The sequence below is a fragment of the Heloderma suspectum genome, chromosome 4 (genome assembly GCF_057233095.1).
Source record: "Heloderma suspectum isolate Gila_16-S chromosome 4, 16-S_ref, whole genome shotgun sequence".
Taxonomy (NCBI): Eukaryota; Metazoa; Chordata; class Lepidosauria; order Squamata; family Helodermatidae; genus Heloderma; species Heloderma suspectum.
The window spans coordinates 105470797-105492038 of record NC_139461.1 but is presented as its reverse complement, the minus strand read 5'-3'; the positions used below and the strand labels follow the sequence as shown (position 1 = coordinate 105492038).

Here is a 21242-nt window from a genome sequence, read left to right as displayed (position 1 = left end):
ACACACTAACTAAAACTGTACTCTAGAACCAAGATTTAAAAACCATTATGACACACACAGCCTTTTTTTGTGGAATATTTATCCCCATTGCGAATTCTAGCCCTCATCATAGAGCAGACTATGGATTAGATCTAGATTTGTCTGCAAATGGAATAGTAATTTTCATCAATTGCTCCTTCCCTTCATATCCACTCCCACATTGTTCAGGAGGCTCCCCTGACCATCTAAAGCAGCTTTTCAGGGGGCATAGGGTAGTAGAGAGGAGGAGGAATTGGCAAAAATGGCCACCCTGTCCGCCTTCCACCAGTGCCAGCAGAATTCTGCTGAGAGCAACTCTGAATCCAATCCAGTACTCTTTGTGGGCTCTCTTTCCCTCCCTTCCGTCATGTATGAATGCACTTCACTGTAGTGTAATTTCACACTTTCATGCTTTGTCTGAAGCTTTCTGAGCCTCGTGTGGCACAGAGTGGTAGGTGGCAGTATTGCAACTGAAACTCTCCCCATGACCTGAGTTCGATCCCAGCAGAAGCTGGGTCCCAGGTAGCCGGCTCAGGTTGACTCAGCCTTCCATCCTTCCAAAGTCGGTAAAATGAGTACCCAGCTTGCTGCGGGAAAGGTAGTCATGACTGGGGAAGGCAATGGCAAACCACCCCGCTACAGTCTGCCATGAAAACGCCAGCGAAAGCGGCGTCCCTCTAGGAGTCAGCAATAACTCGGTGCTTGCGCAGGAGGAACCTTTCCTTTCCTTTCCTGAAGCTTTTAAGAAATTCCAACTCTGGGTCCCATAAATAGAAAAGTATACATAAAGTATATGTAACTATGAAGACTTTTGGAAATATCAGTGTTAGAAATATGATGTTAGGTAAATGATTACCTTTTTCTTTCATTTAATGATGTTTAGGTCATTTAAGGTGCAATCATATACATGTTTAGATGTCATTTTTTTAACTACAATTTGAAGCATTTCCTATGAGCAATTTATTTTTCCAGGATCATTACAAAAGGTATTGTGTTATGGTGGTACATTTGTGCTTTACTTTGGTGTATTCACACCTACCCTCTCAAAAAGCAGTTTACTTCAGCACTGAAGTACTTTATCACAGTAAGTGAAGACACTATGATGTAGACTGCACAATCAAAATAAGCCACAGTGGCTTATTTAAATCTCTATGCATGCTGAGTACATGTGGGGCACAAGTTCCATAATCCTTGCCCAGGTGCAGCTTGTTGTGTCATCCGAACCTGGGTAGCATGGCTTATTGGAGAGGGAAACAACCCTCCAATAATGCATGGGCTGTTGTAGGATTACTGGGGGGTTGTTTACCCCTCCAACAAGTTCAGATGACACAACAAGCCACATACAGACAGTGATTATGGAAGTCATGCCCTGCACATGCTATGATTTGAACAGGAATAGTATTTCCTCCACATTGTGCTGATACTGCAGCCATTATAGAAGTATAATTAAAGCTACTTTGCTGGAACAATTCATAAACATTTTATAAAAGGAAAGTCCCCAAATAGAAAATATGTATTTCATAATGTATGTGAAAAAACAACAACTGCTTTGTGGGGGGAGGGGTTATGAGAGCAGTGATGAACACACTCTTTTAATACTGTGTCCTCTTTTCAATATGTGTATTAAGAGGTAAATGCAGCATATGCCCAGCTATGAATTAGTAAATATATAAGCATTATAACTGATGAAGTATTGTTACAGAATATCAAGTCAAATAGGCACAAACATTTATAAAATCTGAAGTAAACCATCTGTATTCTAGCACGCAAATATTCTGTACCAATTAAATACAGTATAGCAGAAACAGAATATAAATTACACTTCTTTACAGTAATTGCAAAATACTAAGAGTTAGCTTACTATACATATAAATCAATGAACAGCAGCAGCTTGTCTGTAAGGTCCCATTATCTCAATTATGTTCTAAAAAATAAAGAATACAGCAGACCATTCATCTTTCCTTTTTCCATTTGTTACTTTACAAATATCCAACACAGTATCTATACATGGAATAGCTCCCCAAGAATTCAAAAGCAAAATAAAATTCACAATTAAAAATTAACATTACAGTTTAAATCACTTCAGAACATTTTATCTGAGCTTGGTCAAAGCCAGCAACAAACAGTGCATTGTCTGTGGTTGTTCCCCACTACTACTGCTTTGTTTCTTGTCCCTGTTTTGAAAGAAAGCCATTTGTTGAAAATGTTGTCTGCAGTAATAACTGTTTTTGCATCCACATTGCCTGGTTGGCTTGTGTTGGCACATGGAAAACGCCAAACATGCCAGCTTTAGGCATTGTAAATATTTTCAATAAATGTCAAGACAGCACAGTGGTAGGCCCATAACAAAAGGGAAAAAAAGTATTTTCAGTGTGCTTCTTAAACACAGGATAAAAGGCAGCATGGTGCCTGGTACTGACCTCTAGAAATATGGCACCAAGCTATCAGTTAAAATAAGCATATACAATAAAAACCAAGATATAAACAGCGAGTGTATCAGTCTAATACAAATTCTTTGGTAATTAACAGCATATTGTAGGTTTTCCCTCAATACATATTTACATCCCATTGCCTTCCCACACAATAAAATATTTTGTTTAAAGTATGATCTAATTTGTTGAGTAACAAATAGTCAAGTACCTCACAGTTTTATATACAAACAGTGCAATCATATACATGCCTACTCAGAAGTAAATCCCACTGAGTTCAATACGGCTTACACTCAGGTGAGTATAGGATTGCAACCTAACTGTAATTTAGTGTGCAGCCATGTTTGCCTTTAGGTAGGCAAATGATACACAGTCTATATATATAATTTATTTTAAAAGAACCAGAGAATTATGTCCATGATTCAAAACATTCAGTAACAAATTAAAACTAAACAGTTACTTTGAAAATAGTGTTTCCACACAGTGATGTGTACAGCAAGTGCAAAAACAAGAGCAAAACTGCAGCTTCAGTTAATCCAAGATTTCCTGATCTCCTGTTTTCTAGAAAAAGCAGAAGCTGCTGCATCTCCTGACTGACAGAGGGTTCCTGCCCCTGCTTTGAAAGAGGGTGACCGTAGAAGAACTGAACTCTTCCACTTCTCCGTGTTGGATGATACCTGAGATTGTGAAGTGCTACTGCATATCTTTGTTGGAGCTGGTGCTTTAGTGAGGCATTCAGGACGAACAAATACCCCATGTCTTGGCTTGCAACGGAAGTATTCTCTGCCTTTTATGGTTCCATCATTTTTCCCTTAAAAACAAACACACAGAGTTAAATGACTATCTTGTTATACTCTGATTGAATACAATTCCAATAAGAATTAGCCTGAAGATGCAGGAGTTTGTAATGAGAGAAATACTGGAAATTTGCAAGAATATCTCTGGGAATAACTAATCTTGTTAGATTGAGACCGCAGATGAAGAAACCTATACAAGAATATTGTATGAAGAGCTGCTCTGCTGGGTAGCGAATTTATTGCTGAAAGTAACATGCTCAAAATAAGATAGTTCAATTTCATTAAGTAAACAAAGTAGTTGCAATCTATGGACACAGTTAAGAAATGAATGTGTCACAGGATCTCATGTTTCCTTTCTCCAGTCCCTCTCCATGAATTCTCCTTAGCAGCCATGGTTAATTACTTCATCGTTTCACCACAGTTAAGGCATTGATTAATACTATTCTTAACTGTAGTTAATGCACAAAGTTCACTCTTAACCACAATTTGTTAACCAGCTGATCAAGAGGGAACACTGATAAGTGTTAATCATGGTTAAAGGTTGATGGTGATGTAAGCCTTACCCACAGTGAAAAGGCAGAGTGGATTTACACATGAGCATGGGATCTGGTGGTCAATTCAAATATCTTAACCACAACCAAGAGACTGAGCATTTGAATGTTCCCATTTGCTTTCATCCAGACGAACTCCAGCATCTTGTGATCCTGAATAAACTGGATCTTACCAATTAACACTAAAGTGGATTGTGCTGGTCACTGAATTGCTTAACTCTTACAGCAGCATTCCCCAACGTGGTGTCCTTCAGATATTTTGGACTTCAGGTCCCATCAGCCCCAGGCAGCATGGCCAATGTCAGGAATGCTAGGCACTATAGTCCAAAACATCTGGAGGGCACCAGGTTGGAAAGGGATGCTTTAGGAACAGGAACAACTTTCTGTTCCTAAAGCTATTTTATGTAGAACTTAGTTTGCTCATAAAATTATCATTATATTTAAAAACTTTTAAAAGTACACTCAGTACATTGGTAATTGTCTGATTATAACTGCATTAAATGACTGCTACAGCATCAGAAAGACAGAACCCTATAGAAAAAACCCAAACTGTTAAGAAAGCACAATTACTATCAAGAATGTGATTCTACTCACATGTTGGGAAACTGATCATAAATATCTGTCAGTAAACTATACTTTAGATCAATAATTTTAATAAGGAATTAAAGAAATAACTGTGCTGGTAATCTCACAGAGAGGATTAAAAAACATTTTTGCCCATGGCTTCATTATTTCCAGACATTTTACATCTGTAGTCATTCTATAAAAGTGTTCTTATGACATAGTTTTTAGAAATCATTCTGCAGGGTGTAAAGGCTGAGTAATAATACAGAAATACTTTGTCTTAAATTCTGAAAGAAAATATTTCATAATCCAAAACTGTTCAATTTTGCAGGGGGGGGGGAAGGTCCTCAGGGGGAATTTTTTTTCCCCCAGCTGTCACATCTCTAGTTTGGTCAGCATCTGGATGGTGGCAGCCTGGAAAACTGGGACCCCAAAAGTGTTTTTAAGGGGTTTGCGCATGTGTGGAGGGGCTAACGCAGTCCAATATTAAATTAAAAATCAAAGCCCAAAAGGATCCCAATAATACTGAAAACACACATTTCATGATTATAGAATGGTGAAAGAATGAGGAGCTCACTACTTAGGGCTCATCCTCTTCACTCTCAAGTTCAACTCTCCTCCCCACCATGCCACACATTAGCTCAGCTCCTGCTTCCATTGCAGAATTCTGCCCCCAAATGGTGCAGCTGGTTGCTAGGTCCTGAACCTTCCCTTTGTCAAATAGTCTTGACTACAACAGTCTTTGATTGTTGATTATCCCTGGGGTAGGGCAGCTTCTCGGGCCAATCTTAGGGAGGCTCAACTGCCCTCTGTGCCCACTTCCCCATGTGGGGAAGCTTGTGCATGCTGCCTTGCGTTTCATTATGGAAGAAAGGTAAGATATGACTAAATAATAAACATCAGCAGGTGTTACTAATTTCACATGTTGGAATTCTCCAATCCTGAAATAGAAGGATATGTATATATTACTAGGCAACATGCCTATAAGGGATTGTAAATACAATGATGAGATCTTACCCATCTGGAGATATAATTCAACGCCAACCCAGGTACCAGTTGAAAAATCCACAGGCCCAACATATCTTACTACACCAGTCTTATTACTACCAATATACACTTGTTCCCCCACTGTCACCCAATTCGGGTGCTCTTCAGAAGTAACTTCACTACCAGAAACATCAAAGTGATTTTTTCTAGTGAAGTCATCTCCTAGGAAAGACTCTGTATACATCTGGCAACATGAAGCTTCTTTTACTCCAACAGCCAATAAAGGGTTTTCAATACTGTTTGACAGCTGGCATTCCACTGGTGTGGATTCCAAATTGCTCACAGGATTGTCCTGGTTGTGGGGATTTTTTGAGAAACCTGAGGCACTGTTCATTCTAGCCACTGAGAGCGTTTTTCTTCTTCTAGAAGAGTCACTGGAACAAAATTGTGGACCTACTGTATGTTCAAGTTCCTTTCCATCATCAACACCCATGAATTCTGTAAATGCGTGATCCTCAAAAACATTTGACGTGTGTTCAACTGTTGCTTCTCGAGATGGGAATTCAATCCCATGTTGTTTACTATTATTAGCTGAGGAATCCAAAGCTGAACAATGTAATGTTGTAGCATCACTGTCAGTGCTTTCAGACACTGAAATCTCTGTTGCTAAGGCACTGTTTCCTTTGACTGGTGACACGGATCTCTTATATTTAGTGAAGTCTCTTTCTGGCTCTGAAGCCTCATTGTTTGAAGATTTTAAATCATGAGTTAGATGGGCTACAGAATGGCCATTAGAGTCCAAATCCCTCATCTGACTGGCTAATTGGTCTGTGCTATCACTACAAGGAACAAGTATATCAGATAAAGTAGCATTAGAGGCACTGTGGGAAAAGTAGCCACTAGTAATACTGCTCGTGGTGGGGCTACGAGATACTTCTTTCTCAAGTACACGTGAGTTTACAAAATCTCCTTTAGAGGACAACCATTCCCTGTTTTCCAGGCTAGCATTGTAAACACTGAAGTCAGCAAACTCCTCGGGCACATAAGGCTTCTTGTTATTGGCCTCCAACTCATCATCTTCCTCAGAGTCCTGCTAAAATTGTAAAGATATACAGTTAGTACTGCTGCATTTTAAGCAAGAGCATGACAAGTTATCACTGAAAAATAAATCTGATGAATATGGTCTGGGGAATCAGTGTAACGTATTAACGAAGATGCTAGTAATCTTACCATTTCAAAACTGGACCAGTCCATCATGTTCCATAAAAAAACTCTGTTCATAACATTATTTAAATACTTTTCCCATTCAAAATAAGAAGATTCTACTTTCTCTAGTGATGAAGGGAAATGGTAAAACTAATGAGAAAGTTTTTTGTCTCTTTTGCTGCAGTGAAATGCATTTAAAAGATGCACCATACAGCAGCTTCTAAACATGTGCACTCAACACAAAACACTTATGTACCTTTTGCATAATGATGTATACAATGTGTGAGCATTTTATTTCATGAAATGGAACTAGATGGAGCACACTGTTGGCTATCGAGGCTAAAGCAACAATTATTTTAAGAAAACATCAGCATATGTTTGTGGTCAGTTCCTGTAAAGAACAATAGTGTTTACCTACACTTAATACTGTCTTTTAATGAAATCTAACTTGTGTACAATCTGCAAGTGTTGCAACCTGCAACTTTTGTACAACAGACTAGTCAAATAATGCTTTTTTCTCAGGCGGTGAGCAGCCTATCAGCCTGTTTTTAATTTCATTTGATTTCAGCAGAAAATCAAATGTATTATTCTGTAGTGGCTATTTTAAGAGCACTTGCCATTCACATTCTCAGAGTTTGATTCTGGTACTAATGAAGATGGTTGCCGTCCCAGATCTCAGAAAAGGTTTTATGGCTGGGATCCAAATTGCTGCTTAAAGTTCATTCAAGGATTTGTGTGCATCCAAGTGGAATATTTTGATTTTTCTCTTTCTTTCAAAACCTATGTCTGCATGCCATATCACAAACTCCCCTCAGATTTAACCGTTTGCCATGATGGGTGGGAGTGGGGTACTGTGTAGCTTGAGAAAAACAAGTTAGAAACTGTGTGGGGCTCACAGAACTAGTTTCCCCATTCTTTGGACCCTGAACAGAGAGTTCAGCTCCTAAATTTTAAGCCAGTTAAATAACAAGGTCTCCTAATTCAGGTCCCGCTGAATGGTCTAACAAAAATATCACTTTACTGTTCATGTAGATTTTTAATTTCAGTTATTTTTCCTATAATATACAAATAGTTTGTTTCTATAGATAGCTTTTAGGCTACCAGTGCAGCTATTGGTGCTGGGGTGAACCTAATCCAAGGGCACTTTAGGATCAATCTTCTGCCACACGTAACAATTTCACATGCCAAACTGGTGAAGCAGTATATAAGATCTCTATGGAAAAATGTGGTGCAACTGTTCTCTCCTATTCACAGTCTAGTCACTTATCTTTTATATTATTTTCATGCTGTTGTACACAATGCTTAGACGCAAGTATACTCCTGCATCTGTCAGAATATGTACATGGATTTTAAATCTTTGATCTATGAAGGGAATGTACTGTAGGGGCAATATATTCATGAAACTAATCATGGAAAATGTGTTCCTCCAAGTTTAATTAAGACATGTGATTAAAAACAGCAACACATAGCAGCTTCCACACAGCAGTCACTAAAGACAAAACACTTAAACAATTCTCTCACAATAGTGTATACAATTTGTATAAGTTTTTATCTGACAGTACACAGGAAAAGTGTTATCTATTGAGTCGTTCTGAGCCTTTTAGTTTTCTAGAAATGCAGAACAGGTAATAATCCCCCATTAGCAGATGAAAACTTGCCCATTCAAGTAACAATGGAATGCTAGGTACCACATGAAGTTTCAAGTAATGATGTATAACTTCTACTCTGTTGTCATGCTAAAACTGCAACCTAATTTTGTTTGAATTACTCAGAATATCCTTCTCAAATTACTCTCCCTCACCCACCTTACTAACTGCAAAACTGAGTTGGTTAATAAGCAAAAAACCCTGACTTTGCAGAGTTCTTGTATGCTGGTAGTAGACCTGTGTGATTTGGGTTAACCAGCAGTTTCATGGTTAAGTAAGCAGATCTTCTACACCAGGCCTTAATTGGTTCCAAGCCAGCACAGCTCCATATGTCAACATTTAGCCACTGCTAGGCCTTTGCCCAATTAAAGAGAGAAGGTGTGCTGCCTTAGTTTTCACAGAGGAGCTGGACTGTTGGGGCCTCTCTCTTTAAGCTCAGGAGTAATTAGTTTCCCAGGCTACTACAATGCTTTGAGAGGCGGAGGCCCCCCTTCTCCTAAAAGTGTGTGTATAAACCTGCCTATCAGATCATGAGCTAGAAGTGGGCATCTAACAGAAAAGCTTATAAGATCCAATCCACAGACTTTGAGCTTTAGCCTTACTTCAAGGGGCAATGCACACACACCCAGCTTGGAGGACTCGTGGCTCAAGGGATGGCTTCCATCTATTGTGGGTCCTCTGATAGATACCTAGTTATGATAGCTTGATTAGCTGGAAAGCGGTGTGAGCTTTCTTTGCATGTATATCCTGCATCTATTTTCTATCAATAAACTGTCATCTTTTCGCACAAGTGGCTTTGTTTCATCTTGGTAATCGAAAGGATCTATTTCTGGCTGGGACCTGACAGAATCGGGACCCCAGAGCAATATACTCGGTCACTTAAAAATTGCAGCTTTCTACACAAGTCAACTGGTTTGTAATGATACTACTACTAAGCAACAAGAACGTGTTACCGGTGTGCACTACAGTTCTGTGTGCTACTCAAGAGTTTTTGGAACAAAGTAATTGGAGTAATAGAAAGATTACTATGTTTTAAATATATACTAGCCAAAGATTTGTTGCTTAAGCAAATTCAGTTATTGCGAGGCTTCATCATCGTTGCAAGTATATAAAAGCTGGACATTATTTAAATTGCACCCAAGGTAAAAATAAGCATGCCTCTGATCTGAAAGTGCAGTTGTGTAAATGGAAGACACTTCCATTCAACCAAAGAGAAGAAGTCCTCGATTTTTGGTGATTCCCTCTTCCTACTGCAGCCCGCTGCACCACATGCCATACTATTCTGGAGGGTCTCCTAACCCTCAAGAGCAATTTTCAGGGAGCATACGGAAGGGGGAGATGGGAAAGCCCCCTTCTATGAATGAAACTCAGTTCTATATCTTAAGATATGTTTAAAAACCTATCTTAATATGCACATTTCATGATCTACAGAACTTTTCAATCAATTGTTGTTGCTTTTAACTAAATCATCAGAATTAGTTTAAAAAGTTAGTTAAATGATATCAGAATTGGCCAGATGTCGGGTGTTTCTGAGTGCAGGGAGTGGGATAGCAGTTCAGATTCTGAAGGAGAACCGCCAGACATGGGGGAGGTGTTTTCCCAGGCTAGTCCAGATATGACTGGGCCGACTTCCCAGGTTACAAACGCCCGGCTTGCTGAGGATGAGGGTCCCTCTTCACACACCCCTGTGAGAGACAGCAAACAGAAGGAGGCGGCGTTTGGGGAGTCTGATCTAATAGACGCCAGGTGCAGAGCAAAGAGAGAGAAGGCAGGGGCAGAACTTAGTCCGTCTACCCGACTGGCCTTGCGTGAAAAGCTGCGCTCAGAAGCCTCACAAGAGAAAGGGACCTCCCCCGCTTAAGTTAGGCTAGTGAGACCACCTTCCTCTTCAAACAGCGGACAACTCTCATAACTTCCTTTTGAATTCCCCTGACGGCATTCCTTTGTAGACTGAGAGTCACTGAGAATTTGCACCTGTATGACCCTGTGAAGTAATGGATTAAAAGCTGTAAACTGAAGCCTCTCGTCTGTGTTTGTTTTCGGTGTTGAAATAAAGTGGGGGCTAAAGGAATCCTGACACCAGACTATCCAACAATGGCTCAACAAATGTCCTGCATGCAGTACAAATATCACAATGAAATATCATGACAAATGTCAAAGCCTTCCACAAACAGCTAACAGTCTGAAGGGATATTTCTGATATAGTTCCTCAAGATACAGAGTAGGCACGATTTGGAATGTCAATGTGAAAAAGTTCTTACACAGGGCAAAATACATTAAATCATGAAAACACCTTTTGAGAACGTGTCTTGATCAAAGATATTGAGAAGAAAATAGAAGAGCTCACTTTTTCTTATCTTGATTAGAGGATTTATCTTTGATGTTTTTTTGTTGGGGGGCCTGGGCTAAATATTGATTCTTTAAATTATTAGGGTTGATTTGACATTTTCTGTTTACAATGAGATAGCCAATTGCTTCTATATTTGACTCTTCTTTGCTCCCCAAATAATTTTTCTAATACTGTATCATCATCCACTTACAAAGCTTGGAATAATACATGAATGGCATGAGAATACGTACTGGATAAATCCTACCTCTACCCTAATACAAGCTGCTGAAGTACTAGGTGGGGTTTCAACTAAAGATCTTTGAAACGTATTCTGTGAAATGTCTACCTGTTCTGTCTCTGCTGATCTCCAAATCTCGGCCCTCTCAGTTATCAACAGTCAGCACACTGTATCCAGGCAATGTCCTGGAAAAACAGAAACAATCCTTGCAACCCTTTTCTACTCTGAAGGATCCTTTCAGAGAAAACATAAAAGCCACAGGAAAATTAGATTTGGGTAGCATCAGATAGACAAGACAATAAGAACCTGTAATCTACATGTTTTCTGTACCCTGAAAAATTAATTTTTGTTAGCATCTGAAAAGAATCAGATCTTCACAGTGATATTCCATTTTTATACTGAAAGGAACTTGGATAATTTTAAATATAATCCCCCAATAGCAAAGTGGATAACCCTGTCAATGTTTTCTCTAATCATTCTCTAGACAGCAATGCAGTATGTTGGGCACCAGAATGTAATGCAATAACTATGCCAGTTTCTAGAGACAATAATCAAATCCACTTAGCTGTCCATAAACTCACTATTACATATTACAATACTGGCTGCTCCAAGAGGGCTTAAGTTAGGCTAGCTGTATACACATTAAATTGCCCAGGCTCCTTACAGATTCTTATAGTGTACTTTTGTAGAAATGTTACAAGAATACCTGGCACAATGGTTTACTGGTACACACTGAAGGGCAAAGGGCTTTCTATTATTCATTCCACTGAACACGTTCCTAATATGGCCTTTTGCTATAGGAAGTTTATCCTTCAGCTTTATTACATCATCTTTAGACAATTTTGGCTGTTCTGTTCTTACCCCTTGTCATACCAGATTTTTCCAGAGTTACTATACAGAAGAAGGAAAGGACTATGTAAGCACTAGTAGATGACTTAAACCAATACTAGGGCTTACAGATTATTAGTAGGAAATGTGGAAGTCAGGCACACTTGGATTTCATGCTGGACTTCAGAAAATAGAAGCAGTCTTACACAATTACTTCCACTATGCCACTAATCTTGCAACAACCCTCAAGGTAATCAACATGGAGCTCTGTCTTGTAAATAAAAAGCATTAAGCTTCATATTCCCTGCATAGCTGGGTAAGTCTGTCATATAGCTATTATTTATTAACATGCTGATTGGGAAGCCAAGAGTATCAGCTGTTTTCCATCAACAAGCAACATGGATACCATCACAGGGTATGTCAAGAATATCACTATACAGTTCAAGAGTTCCAGAACGATGAATTGGCAAATATGTAACAAATATTATTAATTATTATGTATAAGATATTGGTTGAGTATAAGGAATTGCACTGAACTCAACAAGATTATAGGTGGAAACTCAAATAGTTCTTAGACTTCCAGTGGTTGTGTAGCAAATTACAAAAGTATATATGCCAGTAGTTTCTTCCTGCAACCTCTGTGCCGCCTGAAAAGCTGTTCCAGTGGGTTGGGGGACCCTCCAGAACTGTGTGGGAGGTGGCATGAGGGGGTTGAAGGAGGAAATGGAAACAATTTCCCCCTTTTCTTCTGTGGGAAGCTCTGCTGGGTCTCAGCCCCTTTTGCAAACAAAAGGGACATTCTGGATTCAACCTAGACTGTATAAAGCACAGGTGGGCAACCTTCAAGCTTATGGGATCCACTTTGTTATTTACGAGAAAAAAAAAGATCCACCAACTGGAGCCTGGTGCAAAAGACATACACTTAGAATTAAAGAATTATGAGTCCAGGAATTTGTCCCTGCACACAAATATCCACTCCTGGTTACTGCAAGCTCTCTTCATTTCAGCAGCATAGAGTGTTATTCTGTTGCTGCTATTGTTAAGCAACTAGGAGTTTGAGTTGGTCTACTGCAAATCAACCAATGAACTACTGGTAGATCCAGATATACCTTCCGCCACCACAGGTCTAAAACAATGACAAGTCAAATATTTCTTGACTTTGATCTCTTTTCCCGCACACTAATTACGCACTGGGTTTTGACATGCATGTAATACTTTCCAGGATTTCTTTGCTTTCACTTCTTGATTCTCCTTTCCCAGTACATTTACTAAAAATATTCAGAGCCAAATAACTTTACTTGGATAGACAATTTTCCTAGCTAAATTTTAATCTTGCTAAATTTTAATCTAATGGTGTAGATTGAAACTTTATGCTACTCAGGTACATTTCTCATGGGTTATTGAAATTATGAGACTGTGTATGGCAGGGGTTGGCAACCTTTAGCCCTACAGATATTTTGGTCTACAACTCCCATCATCCCTAGCCAGCATAGCCAATGTTGAGGGATCATGGGAGTTGTAGGCCAAAACATCTGGAGGGCCAAATGTTGTCTATCCCTAGCCTATGGAATAATAAATATATCTTTCCTAATCTTCATAATTTGCTGCTTCATTATTTTATGGCATTCAAATCAAGCATTCACACTTTGTATACTGCTAACTGTGCAACACTGGGTTGGATCCAGAACTACATGACTGGAGGAAATGGACTTCCCTTCTTCCCATGGCAGGCTCTTGAAAATGCTTAACAGAAGGCAGAGGGACTCTGCTAAATGGGGTGGCCTGTGGTGTGGGCTGAAGGGAAGGGTGAGGTCCTTCCAAATCAGGCAGAGGCAGTTTCCTTAAGTGGAGCTCCAAATTGCAGAAGGTGCCTCCCCCCAATTTGGGGGGATTTCTCACTTCCCCTCAGCACCCCCAAGACTACAGCCTATTCCATTCAGCAGGTTCCCTCAGCTCTCTAGGCAGCATTTTCAGGGGGCTGGGAGGAGGGGACAGGGAATGCTGTTACACACTGATAATTCTTAAGGTTTTATTCCCATGGGAAAGGTGAAAGAAATGCTGATGTTTACCAGTAAGTCTTACCCAAGAGAATACCACTTTTTCCACTGGAAAGTTATATATGAACAAATCAAATGAATTATCACAAATTATGCGTTTTGTCACATGCACAGAAGCTAGCATGCAACAAGGCATATTTTATAGACACTTTTTTCCTTACAGTTGCAGTGTAAATGCCCCAAAGACATAGTCTTAGAATTATGAACCCAGGAATGAGCCCATAAACCACCACCAGGCACTGTGACAGAAACTGATGCAACACTTACAATCGTCTCCTCATGCATGCTATTGTGTTCTACTGGCATGCTACTGGCATTACTTCCTGAGGGTACAACACAACCAGTGTTATGTACCTGAGATGATGGCATGTTCTGCAAAGGTTAAGACACACAAAACATCACACAAAGGAGATACTGACATCAAACACATGCAAGTTAGTAAGGCAGGACGTTCCCTTATTAAAACAACCCAAGCAAAGAAATATGAAACATTGTCTGGTGCTATAGTTTAATGGAAATTGACAACTCAGGACAGGTGTTTACATACACACACACACACACACACACGTACGTTTAAGCAAAAAGACACACTCCATGCAAGAATGGTTATGAAAGGAGACAAAATCTGAAATAGTGCATCACTCCAATAAATATAGAGCAAGAACTTGCAATATTTTAATGCAGGATTATAAATGCTCCATGTCACAAATGCAAGCTGCAAGCTATTTGCAAAGTTAAGATAATTACTACTTAAACATAAATCTATCAAGATTCAGAAAGGTTAATAGTACTTAAATTTCTTCCAACTACTTACCTCTTTGCTTAGAAGAGGCCGAGTTTCAAGAGAGGTCTTTTTGTTCTCTTCTTTTACTGGCATTAAGGGTTTGAAAAACTTGGGTGGCTGTGGGGAAAATACTTTAAATGGGCTGACAGTTGATGCCTGTGGATTCTCTGATACACAACCTTGGAGAATAAAACAACAACACACACACAATAGATTAGCAATTCTAACACCGACTGTCAAATAAATGAGCAAGTACACAAAACAAAACGAAGATAAAGCATCACCGGGTATTAGTTCCTCATAATGTGTCATGCAATCAGATAGTTTATGGTCATGTTGTTCTTACCCCTTATGATAAGATGTTGCTGTTTGTACACTGAAATAGCAGTGGAGATTGAGATGCAACAGGGAAACTATACATTCTTATATGGGAACAAGCACCATCACAAACTGATGTTCATGGTAATTTAAAAGACCAAATAGCTGTTTGATAAGTTAGCTCATAAACAAGAATGAGGTGCCACATAACAGGGAAGTTCTTATTCACTAAGCTTTAGGTTATTTGCCCAGAGAAAGAGAGGTTGCTACTTGTAACTGTAGTTCCTTGAGTGGCCATCTGTGCACTCACACATATAGGCTCTGCACCTGCATGAAGCCTCGAATCAGGAAACTTCTAAAGCTGAGGAATTTTTGGTGGGAACCCCTCCCCCACCATCCAGTGCGCATATCCCTAGGAGGTTCCTGCCTCTCCCCTCAGTTCCTCGAGACTGACATTGTGGCCTCATAACCAAGAGAAATAACTAAACTTTGGTGCCCAACACTGAACTCGAGTACAACACAGAAGTGGGGATGGTGGGTGGGTTGTGTAAATGCACAGATGACCACTCAAGAACTACAGTTACAGGTAGCAACCTGTCTTTCTTCTTCGTGGTCTCTGTGCATATGCATATGGGTAATTAGCAAGCTTACTTAGAATGGAGGTGGGTTGGTGTCCCATTACAAAAGAGATGAAAGGACAGCCTGACCAAAAGCACAGTCAGCTCTTGCCTGAGTGTCCAACTTGTAGTACTTTACAAACGGTAACAGTGTTGACCAGGTAGCTGCACAGCACAGTTCAGGGATGAAGAGCCCTCTGTTGAATGTGACAGACATTGCTACTACACGAGTAGAGTGAGCTCTAACTGGGGCAGACAGTTTGAGTTCAGTCAGTTCATATGATAATTCAACAGTCTTGACAATCCAGGAGGCAAGACTTTGTTTGGACAAAGGCTGGCCTTTTTTGCTTGCTTCCATAGTATACGAAAAGACGATGTGACAAACAAAATATTCAGTTCTTGCCTTATAGAAAGCCAGGGCACAGCACACATCAAGAGTGTACAGGGTCGACTCCAGATGCGTGGATGGGGAAGCAAAGAAAGCTGGCAAAACAATGTCCTGATTTAAATGGAAATCGGAAACAACTTTGGGTAAAAAAAAAAAACAGGATCAGGTTGAAGCACCACCTTATCTTGATGAAAGTTGAGATATGGCTGATATGTGTACCCTAAAGGCACAAAATCTGCTAGCTCGACGTGCGGGTTTATTGCTACCAAGAAAGCCACCTTTCAGGAAAGAAGGTGTAAGTCCACAATCACTAGCAGTTCAAAGGGCTCAGATGAAAGGGCTTTCAATATGACAGAAAGGCTCCAGCTCAGAACTGTAGAATGGAGTGGGAGTGCCAGGTTGTTGTCAGATGTGAGAAAAAGGAAAATCCCTCAACTGGAGAGTGAAACGCTGAGACAGTTGACAGGTAAACTCTGAGGGAGGAAAGCTAGAGTCCTTTCTCAAAAAGGGATAAGAGGAACTCGAGAACCTGATGCATTGCGCACCATCTGAGAGTGGAAGCTCTGCTGACAAGCAAATGCCACAAACACAGACCACTTCCTCGAGTAGGAGTGCTGTATGGAAGGCTTTCATACGGCATCTAAAATTCTCTGTACCCTGGCTGGGGCTACTGGAATGTCAATGAGTTTATCCTCCATGCTGTCTCCACATGGAGAGTGGAGAGGTCAGGATGGCAAATCCAGCCAGTCTCCCTGGTGAGGAGGGATGGGGTCAATGGGAGACGTCGGTATTGATCCTGAGCTGAACCAAGGCTGGCATGGCCACCAAGGTCTTATAAGGATGCATCTTTTGGTGCCATCCATTGTGATCTTTGCCAGCACTCTTGTTATAAGTGGAAAGGGAGGAAAAAGATAGAACAGAGATTCTTCCCACTGGAAGACAACCCAAGACCCTGACCCGCTCTGGTGCAGAAATTGGGACAGATGGCATTGCTCACAATGGCAAATGAGTCAATTTCTGGCATTCCCCAACGCTTGAAGAGATTGATCAGAACAGACCTGTCCATCTCCCACTCGTGGGAGGTCAGCATCGTCCAACTGAGCTGATCTGCCAGCACATTGTTCACACCTGCAACATAAGCACCACTAAGCCTATCTGACATGATATGCACCAGTCAAAGATTTTGAGCATAGGGGCCGTAGCGGAAGCAACCTGGTACCCCCTTGTTCACTGAAGTACACAATCACAGTCATGTTGTCTGATGTTACCTGGACCTGCCTGTCTCTCAGGTCCATTTTGAAAGCACAAAGTGCTTTTTCCACTGCCATCAGCCTGAGAAAATTTATAGGATGAGTCACCATGAACCATCAGAGATCTGCAATGCGCTCCCCATCTTGAAAGGGAGGCATCTATTGTCAGGATCACAGATGGGCTGGGCTGATGAAACGGAAGCCCCCAATCCAAACTGTCTGGTACTGACTTCCAGTGGAGGGAGTCCTTGATGTCAGAAGGGAGCGCACGTCATTGAAATGATGGATGAACCAATTTTGTAAAGGTCTCATCCGGAGACGTGCGTAGCGAACAACTGCCGTCATTGAAGCCATCAATCCCAATAACCGCCGAATCTTGTATGCCGTGGACGATTCTCTTGCCAGGATATTGGAGGCACAGGCAACTAGGACTTGTAGTCTGGTCTCAGCCAAGATGGCCAAGCCCACTTGGAAATTCAACAATGCCCCTATGAATATTATGTCCTGGCACAAGATGAGACTTTTCCAAGTTGATGTAAAGTCCCAGACCCATAAGAAGGTCACAGGTCACCTTATGGACCTCAGAAGCTGAAACCTTGTAAACACCACCAGAAGCCAGTCGGCAATGTAAGGATAGACCTCCATGCCTTGCAATTGGAGATGAGTACAAACGACTGCCATGTACTTCATAAATACCCTCGGAGCAGTGGCAAGGCTGAAGGGTAGAACTTTGAATTGGAAGGTGCAGGCACCAACTGCAAAACGGAGATAACGCTGGTGGGACTGTTCTGTAGTGATGTGGAAGTAAGCATATTTGAGGTCGATGGAGGCAAACCATTTTCCTTGGGAGAGAGGGAGGAGAATAGGCGCCAGGGTATCCATGCGGAATTTTCTGGGTGAGATGAACCTGCTGAGTTGCCTGAGATCCATGATTGGTCAAAGGCCACCATCCCTTTTCAATATCGTGAAGTACCGTGCATAGAAAATGGCTGTCAGATGGTTGTTCGGGACTGGCTGGATCGCCCCTTCGTCGAGGAGGGTCTGCACTTCAGTCAGAAGGACCAATGATGGAGCAGTCACCTTCACAGTACCAAATGGAGAGATGGTGTTGAATTTGATCCAGTATCCATATTGTACTATGGTTAGGACCCACAAGTCTGTTGAGATGTCAGAAGGGAGCGCACGTCATTGAAATGACGGATGAACCAATTTTGTAAAGGTCTCATCCGGAGACGTGCGTAGTGAACAACTGCCGTCGTTGCAGCCATCAACCCCAATAACCGCCGAATCTTGTATGCCAAGCTAGATGGAATTGTGCCAGAAGTGTCCCAAATGCAAGTGGTTGCTGTGGAAGAAGAAGAGGGAATCAAAAGCACTGTTTGTCCCTGCTATCAGGCTTCTGGCGGTAGTTGTGGGGCCTTGAAATTTAGACAGACTTTCCCTGCCTGTTTGATTGAGAGTGGTATTGGTGCTGTTGAGCCAGCCCAGCTACAAGATCTAGGCTGCTGCTGCTGCCAGAGAAAACCCATATGATGTGCCGTAGTATGAGCTTTTTGGACTGTGTCCAGAGCTTTGTCTGTCTTCGCATTGAATAGCCCCTGTCAATCAAATGGCAGATCGTCAATTCTTGATCTCGTCTCTTGGGGAAGACCAGATGACTGAAGCCACGCATGATGCCACAGGGTGATCAAACTTGCCAATCTGTCTGGTGCCGTGATGTATTTATTTGTTGTCTTGATAATTTTAGTGCTTCTGCCCTAAAGAGATGGTCCATCTCCTTTTTGTCATCAGGTAAAAGGTCAAGGAGCTTGCCCATTTTGTCCCACAACAGCAACTGATAGCCTGATATCACCGCTTGGTAGTTAGCGATTTTTAGATCCAAAGATGCAGAAGAGCAAAGTCTCCTGCCGAGTAAATCCACTCTTCTCCCTTCTTTGTCAGTGGGAGAGGAATGTGCTTTTCTTGACTTGCCTTGAGCGGCCTCAACCACCATGGCATAGGGTGTCGGATGTTTAAACAAATACTCTCCATTGGTGTCTTGCAGATGATACAAACCCTCTAAGAGCTTAGAGATTGGGGGAACTGTAGAGGGCACATTCCAAGACTGTCTGATGGTCTCATTGAGGGTAGCCAGTAATGGAATAGCTACTGGTTTGTAAGGCTCTGCATTTACTGCATCAAAAACACAATCCTGGATAGATGGAGCGGCCTGCTGTGTTTCAAGTCCTAGGGCTTGCGCCATTCTAAGAATCTGGTCAGCAAATTGACCTAAATCCTCAGAAGGAGAGATGGATTCGTTAGTCCCAACCAAAGTATCTGGGGAGGAGAGTGAAAGTGGGCAGGCCACCTCAGAAGTAGAGTCAGATTCATAGTCCTCTGTCTTGGATAAATGTGTCGTCACCATAAAAGCAAGTTGGGGTATTGGAGCAGAAGGGGTGATTTGGTTTGGAACAGAGTTTGTACTATACTTTATTGCCATGGTGCCGGAGGCCAAGTCAGTGGAGACTGATGTACAGGAGGGGGCAGGGCAACCTGTGAAAGGGGCTGCAAAGACTCCAATGCAGGCGACATACACTCAGTTGGTGCCTTCGAGATGGTAGCTGATGGCTGGATTCAAGGGCAACTTTTCCCCCATGCCAGGCGTTCAGTAAAAGGACAATACTGCCTGACGTTGTCATCATACTCAACCCATTGTCTTGCTCTACCATACGGGGTGGGGGGATTTATTCCCCATTCTGAGTGTGGGGACCTGGAGTGCTCCCGGTACCAATGACTATGTCATCTAGTCGAGTTGTATGATCTGTGAGACGATGTTATAGAATATGCCGAGTCAGGTGACCTTCGATGTCATCCCATCAGATCATAATAGTCATGCCCCAGCCAAGGTGGACAAGAAGGAGGTCTCAGAGGTGACAACTCTTTGATCTCGCCTTCCGATGTGGAAGCCAAAAGGAGGGACTCTCTTTGCTGGGCTTGTACCATCAGTATGGGCAATGCCAAGAGCCGAATTGTGGGAACAGGCGGTGGTACTGATGGCACTGATACTGCGGGTTGGCATTCTCGAGGTGGTGTCCGGATAAGAGCGGGAGAGTGTTCCCAAACTGGCATGCCTGACGGCAGGGGCAGCTGCTGTGTTCAAGGATCAGGAAGGGCGGTACGTGCATCCTTCACTTGCTCCTGAGTTATGTCATGAGCCATTTTGGCAGTTTCCTTTCGCTTCTTGTGTCCAGAAGACGAAAGGGTGGATTTTTTTGTGCTTTTCAACTTCTTTGAACGTCTTTTTGCAAGTGTCAGCGCCAAAGACCGACACGGTATTAGAGGTCTTGGGTACTTGGCGAAGCACGGCATTGAGGGGATTTGGGCCCCGATTCTATAGGCTATAGTTGCATTGGGACAACAGCCTCTGCCATTTTCCTAGGACTCTGGATGGACTCCAATGCACTCTTCCACAATGTGGCTTTCAGCCGGTCAGAGGAATTTTTCTGCATCTGTTTGGAAAAGGCGTTGCAGTGGTAGCAAGTCTCTACAATGTGCCCTTCTCCTAGGCAAAACAGGCACAGACTATGCCCGTCTTTGTGGGGTAATTTGGCCCCACAGCAGGTGCACTTTCTGAAAGGTGCCTGGAGGGCCATACCCCCGTGAAGGCGATGGTGAAAAGACACGAAACATTACATAAAAATGATAGTCAGAGAAAAGATAGAATAAAAACCTCAGCTTTTCGATAACGAATGCTTTGTCACAGGAGAAAACACAGAGCGAAGATCCCTCAAGGTGCACGCAATGGCGGTCTCAAGGAACTGAGGGGAGAAGCAGGAACCCCCTAGGTAATGCACACTGGACGGTGGGGGAGGGGTTCCTGCCAAAAAATTCTCAGCCTTAGACATTTCCTGATTTAAGGCTCCATGCAGGTGCACAGCCCATATGTGTGATGCACAAAGACCACAAAGAAGAACATTTGCTACTGGGCAGGTTAAAAAAAAAAAAAAATAAGATTTAAATAAAATACAGTTAAGTGCTACTTGCACTGTAAGATTCTTCTTCACAGTAACTCCAATTCAAAGGGCCAAACATTAGCTCCCATTCAAAGGGCCAAACATTAAATCACATTAAAAGCGTGCCATACTTTTGCAGAAGTACCCAGTGGACAACAGTTTACAAATGTAATGCTATTTTTGTCTGTTTCTCTATAGGAAATATATTTAATAAGAATTCTTCCAAGTGAAAAAGCCTGGTCA

The 21242-nt window shown here is 41.7% G+C and overlaps 1 protein-coding gene across 9 annotated transcripts in view; it reads right to left on the bottom strand.

Annotated features, from left to right (window-relative positions):
* Positions 1-1621: 1621 nt before the first annotated feature.
* The window catches only part of KIF13A (kinesin family member 13A), a 122448-nt gene continuing 102827 nt past the window's right edge, over positions 1622-21242 (bottom strand). For 4 of the 9 annotated variants that reach the window (XM_084850186.1, XM_084850190.1, XM_084850181.1 and 1 more), the window contains 4 exons: positions 14465-14613; positions 13918-14022; positions 5377-6439; positions 1622-3258 (listed from right to left, as the gene is read on the bottom strand). In XM_084850186.1, the coding sequence (XP_084706312.1) occupies positions 2975-3258; positions 5377-6439; positions 13918-14022; positions 14465-14613 (1601 nt within the window). In that variant the 3' untranslated portion in view covers positions 1622-2974. The remainder of the gene's footprint in view (positions 3259-5376; positions 6440-13917; positions 14023-14464; positions 14614-21242) is intronic. The other 5 variants (XM_084850187.1, XM_084850184.1, XM_084850188.1 and 2 more) reach the window with 3 other exon arrangements.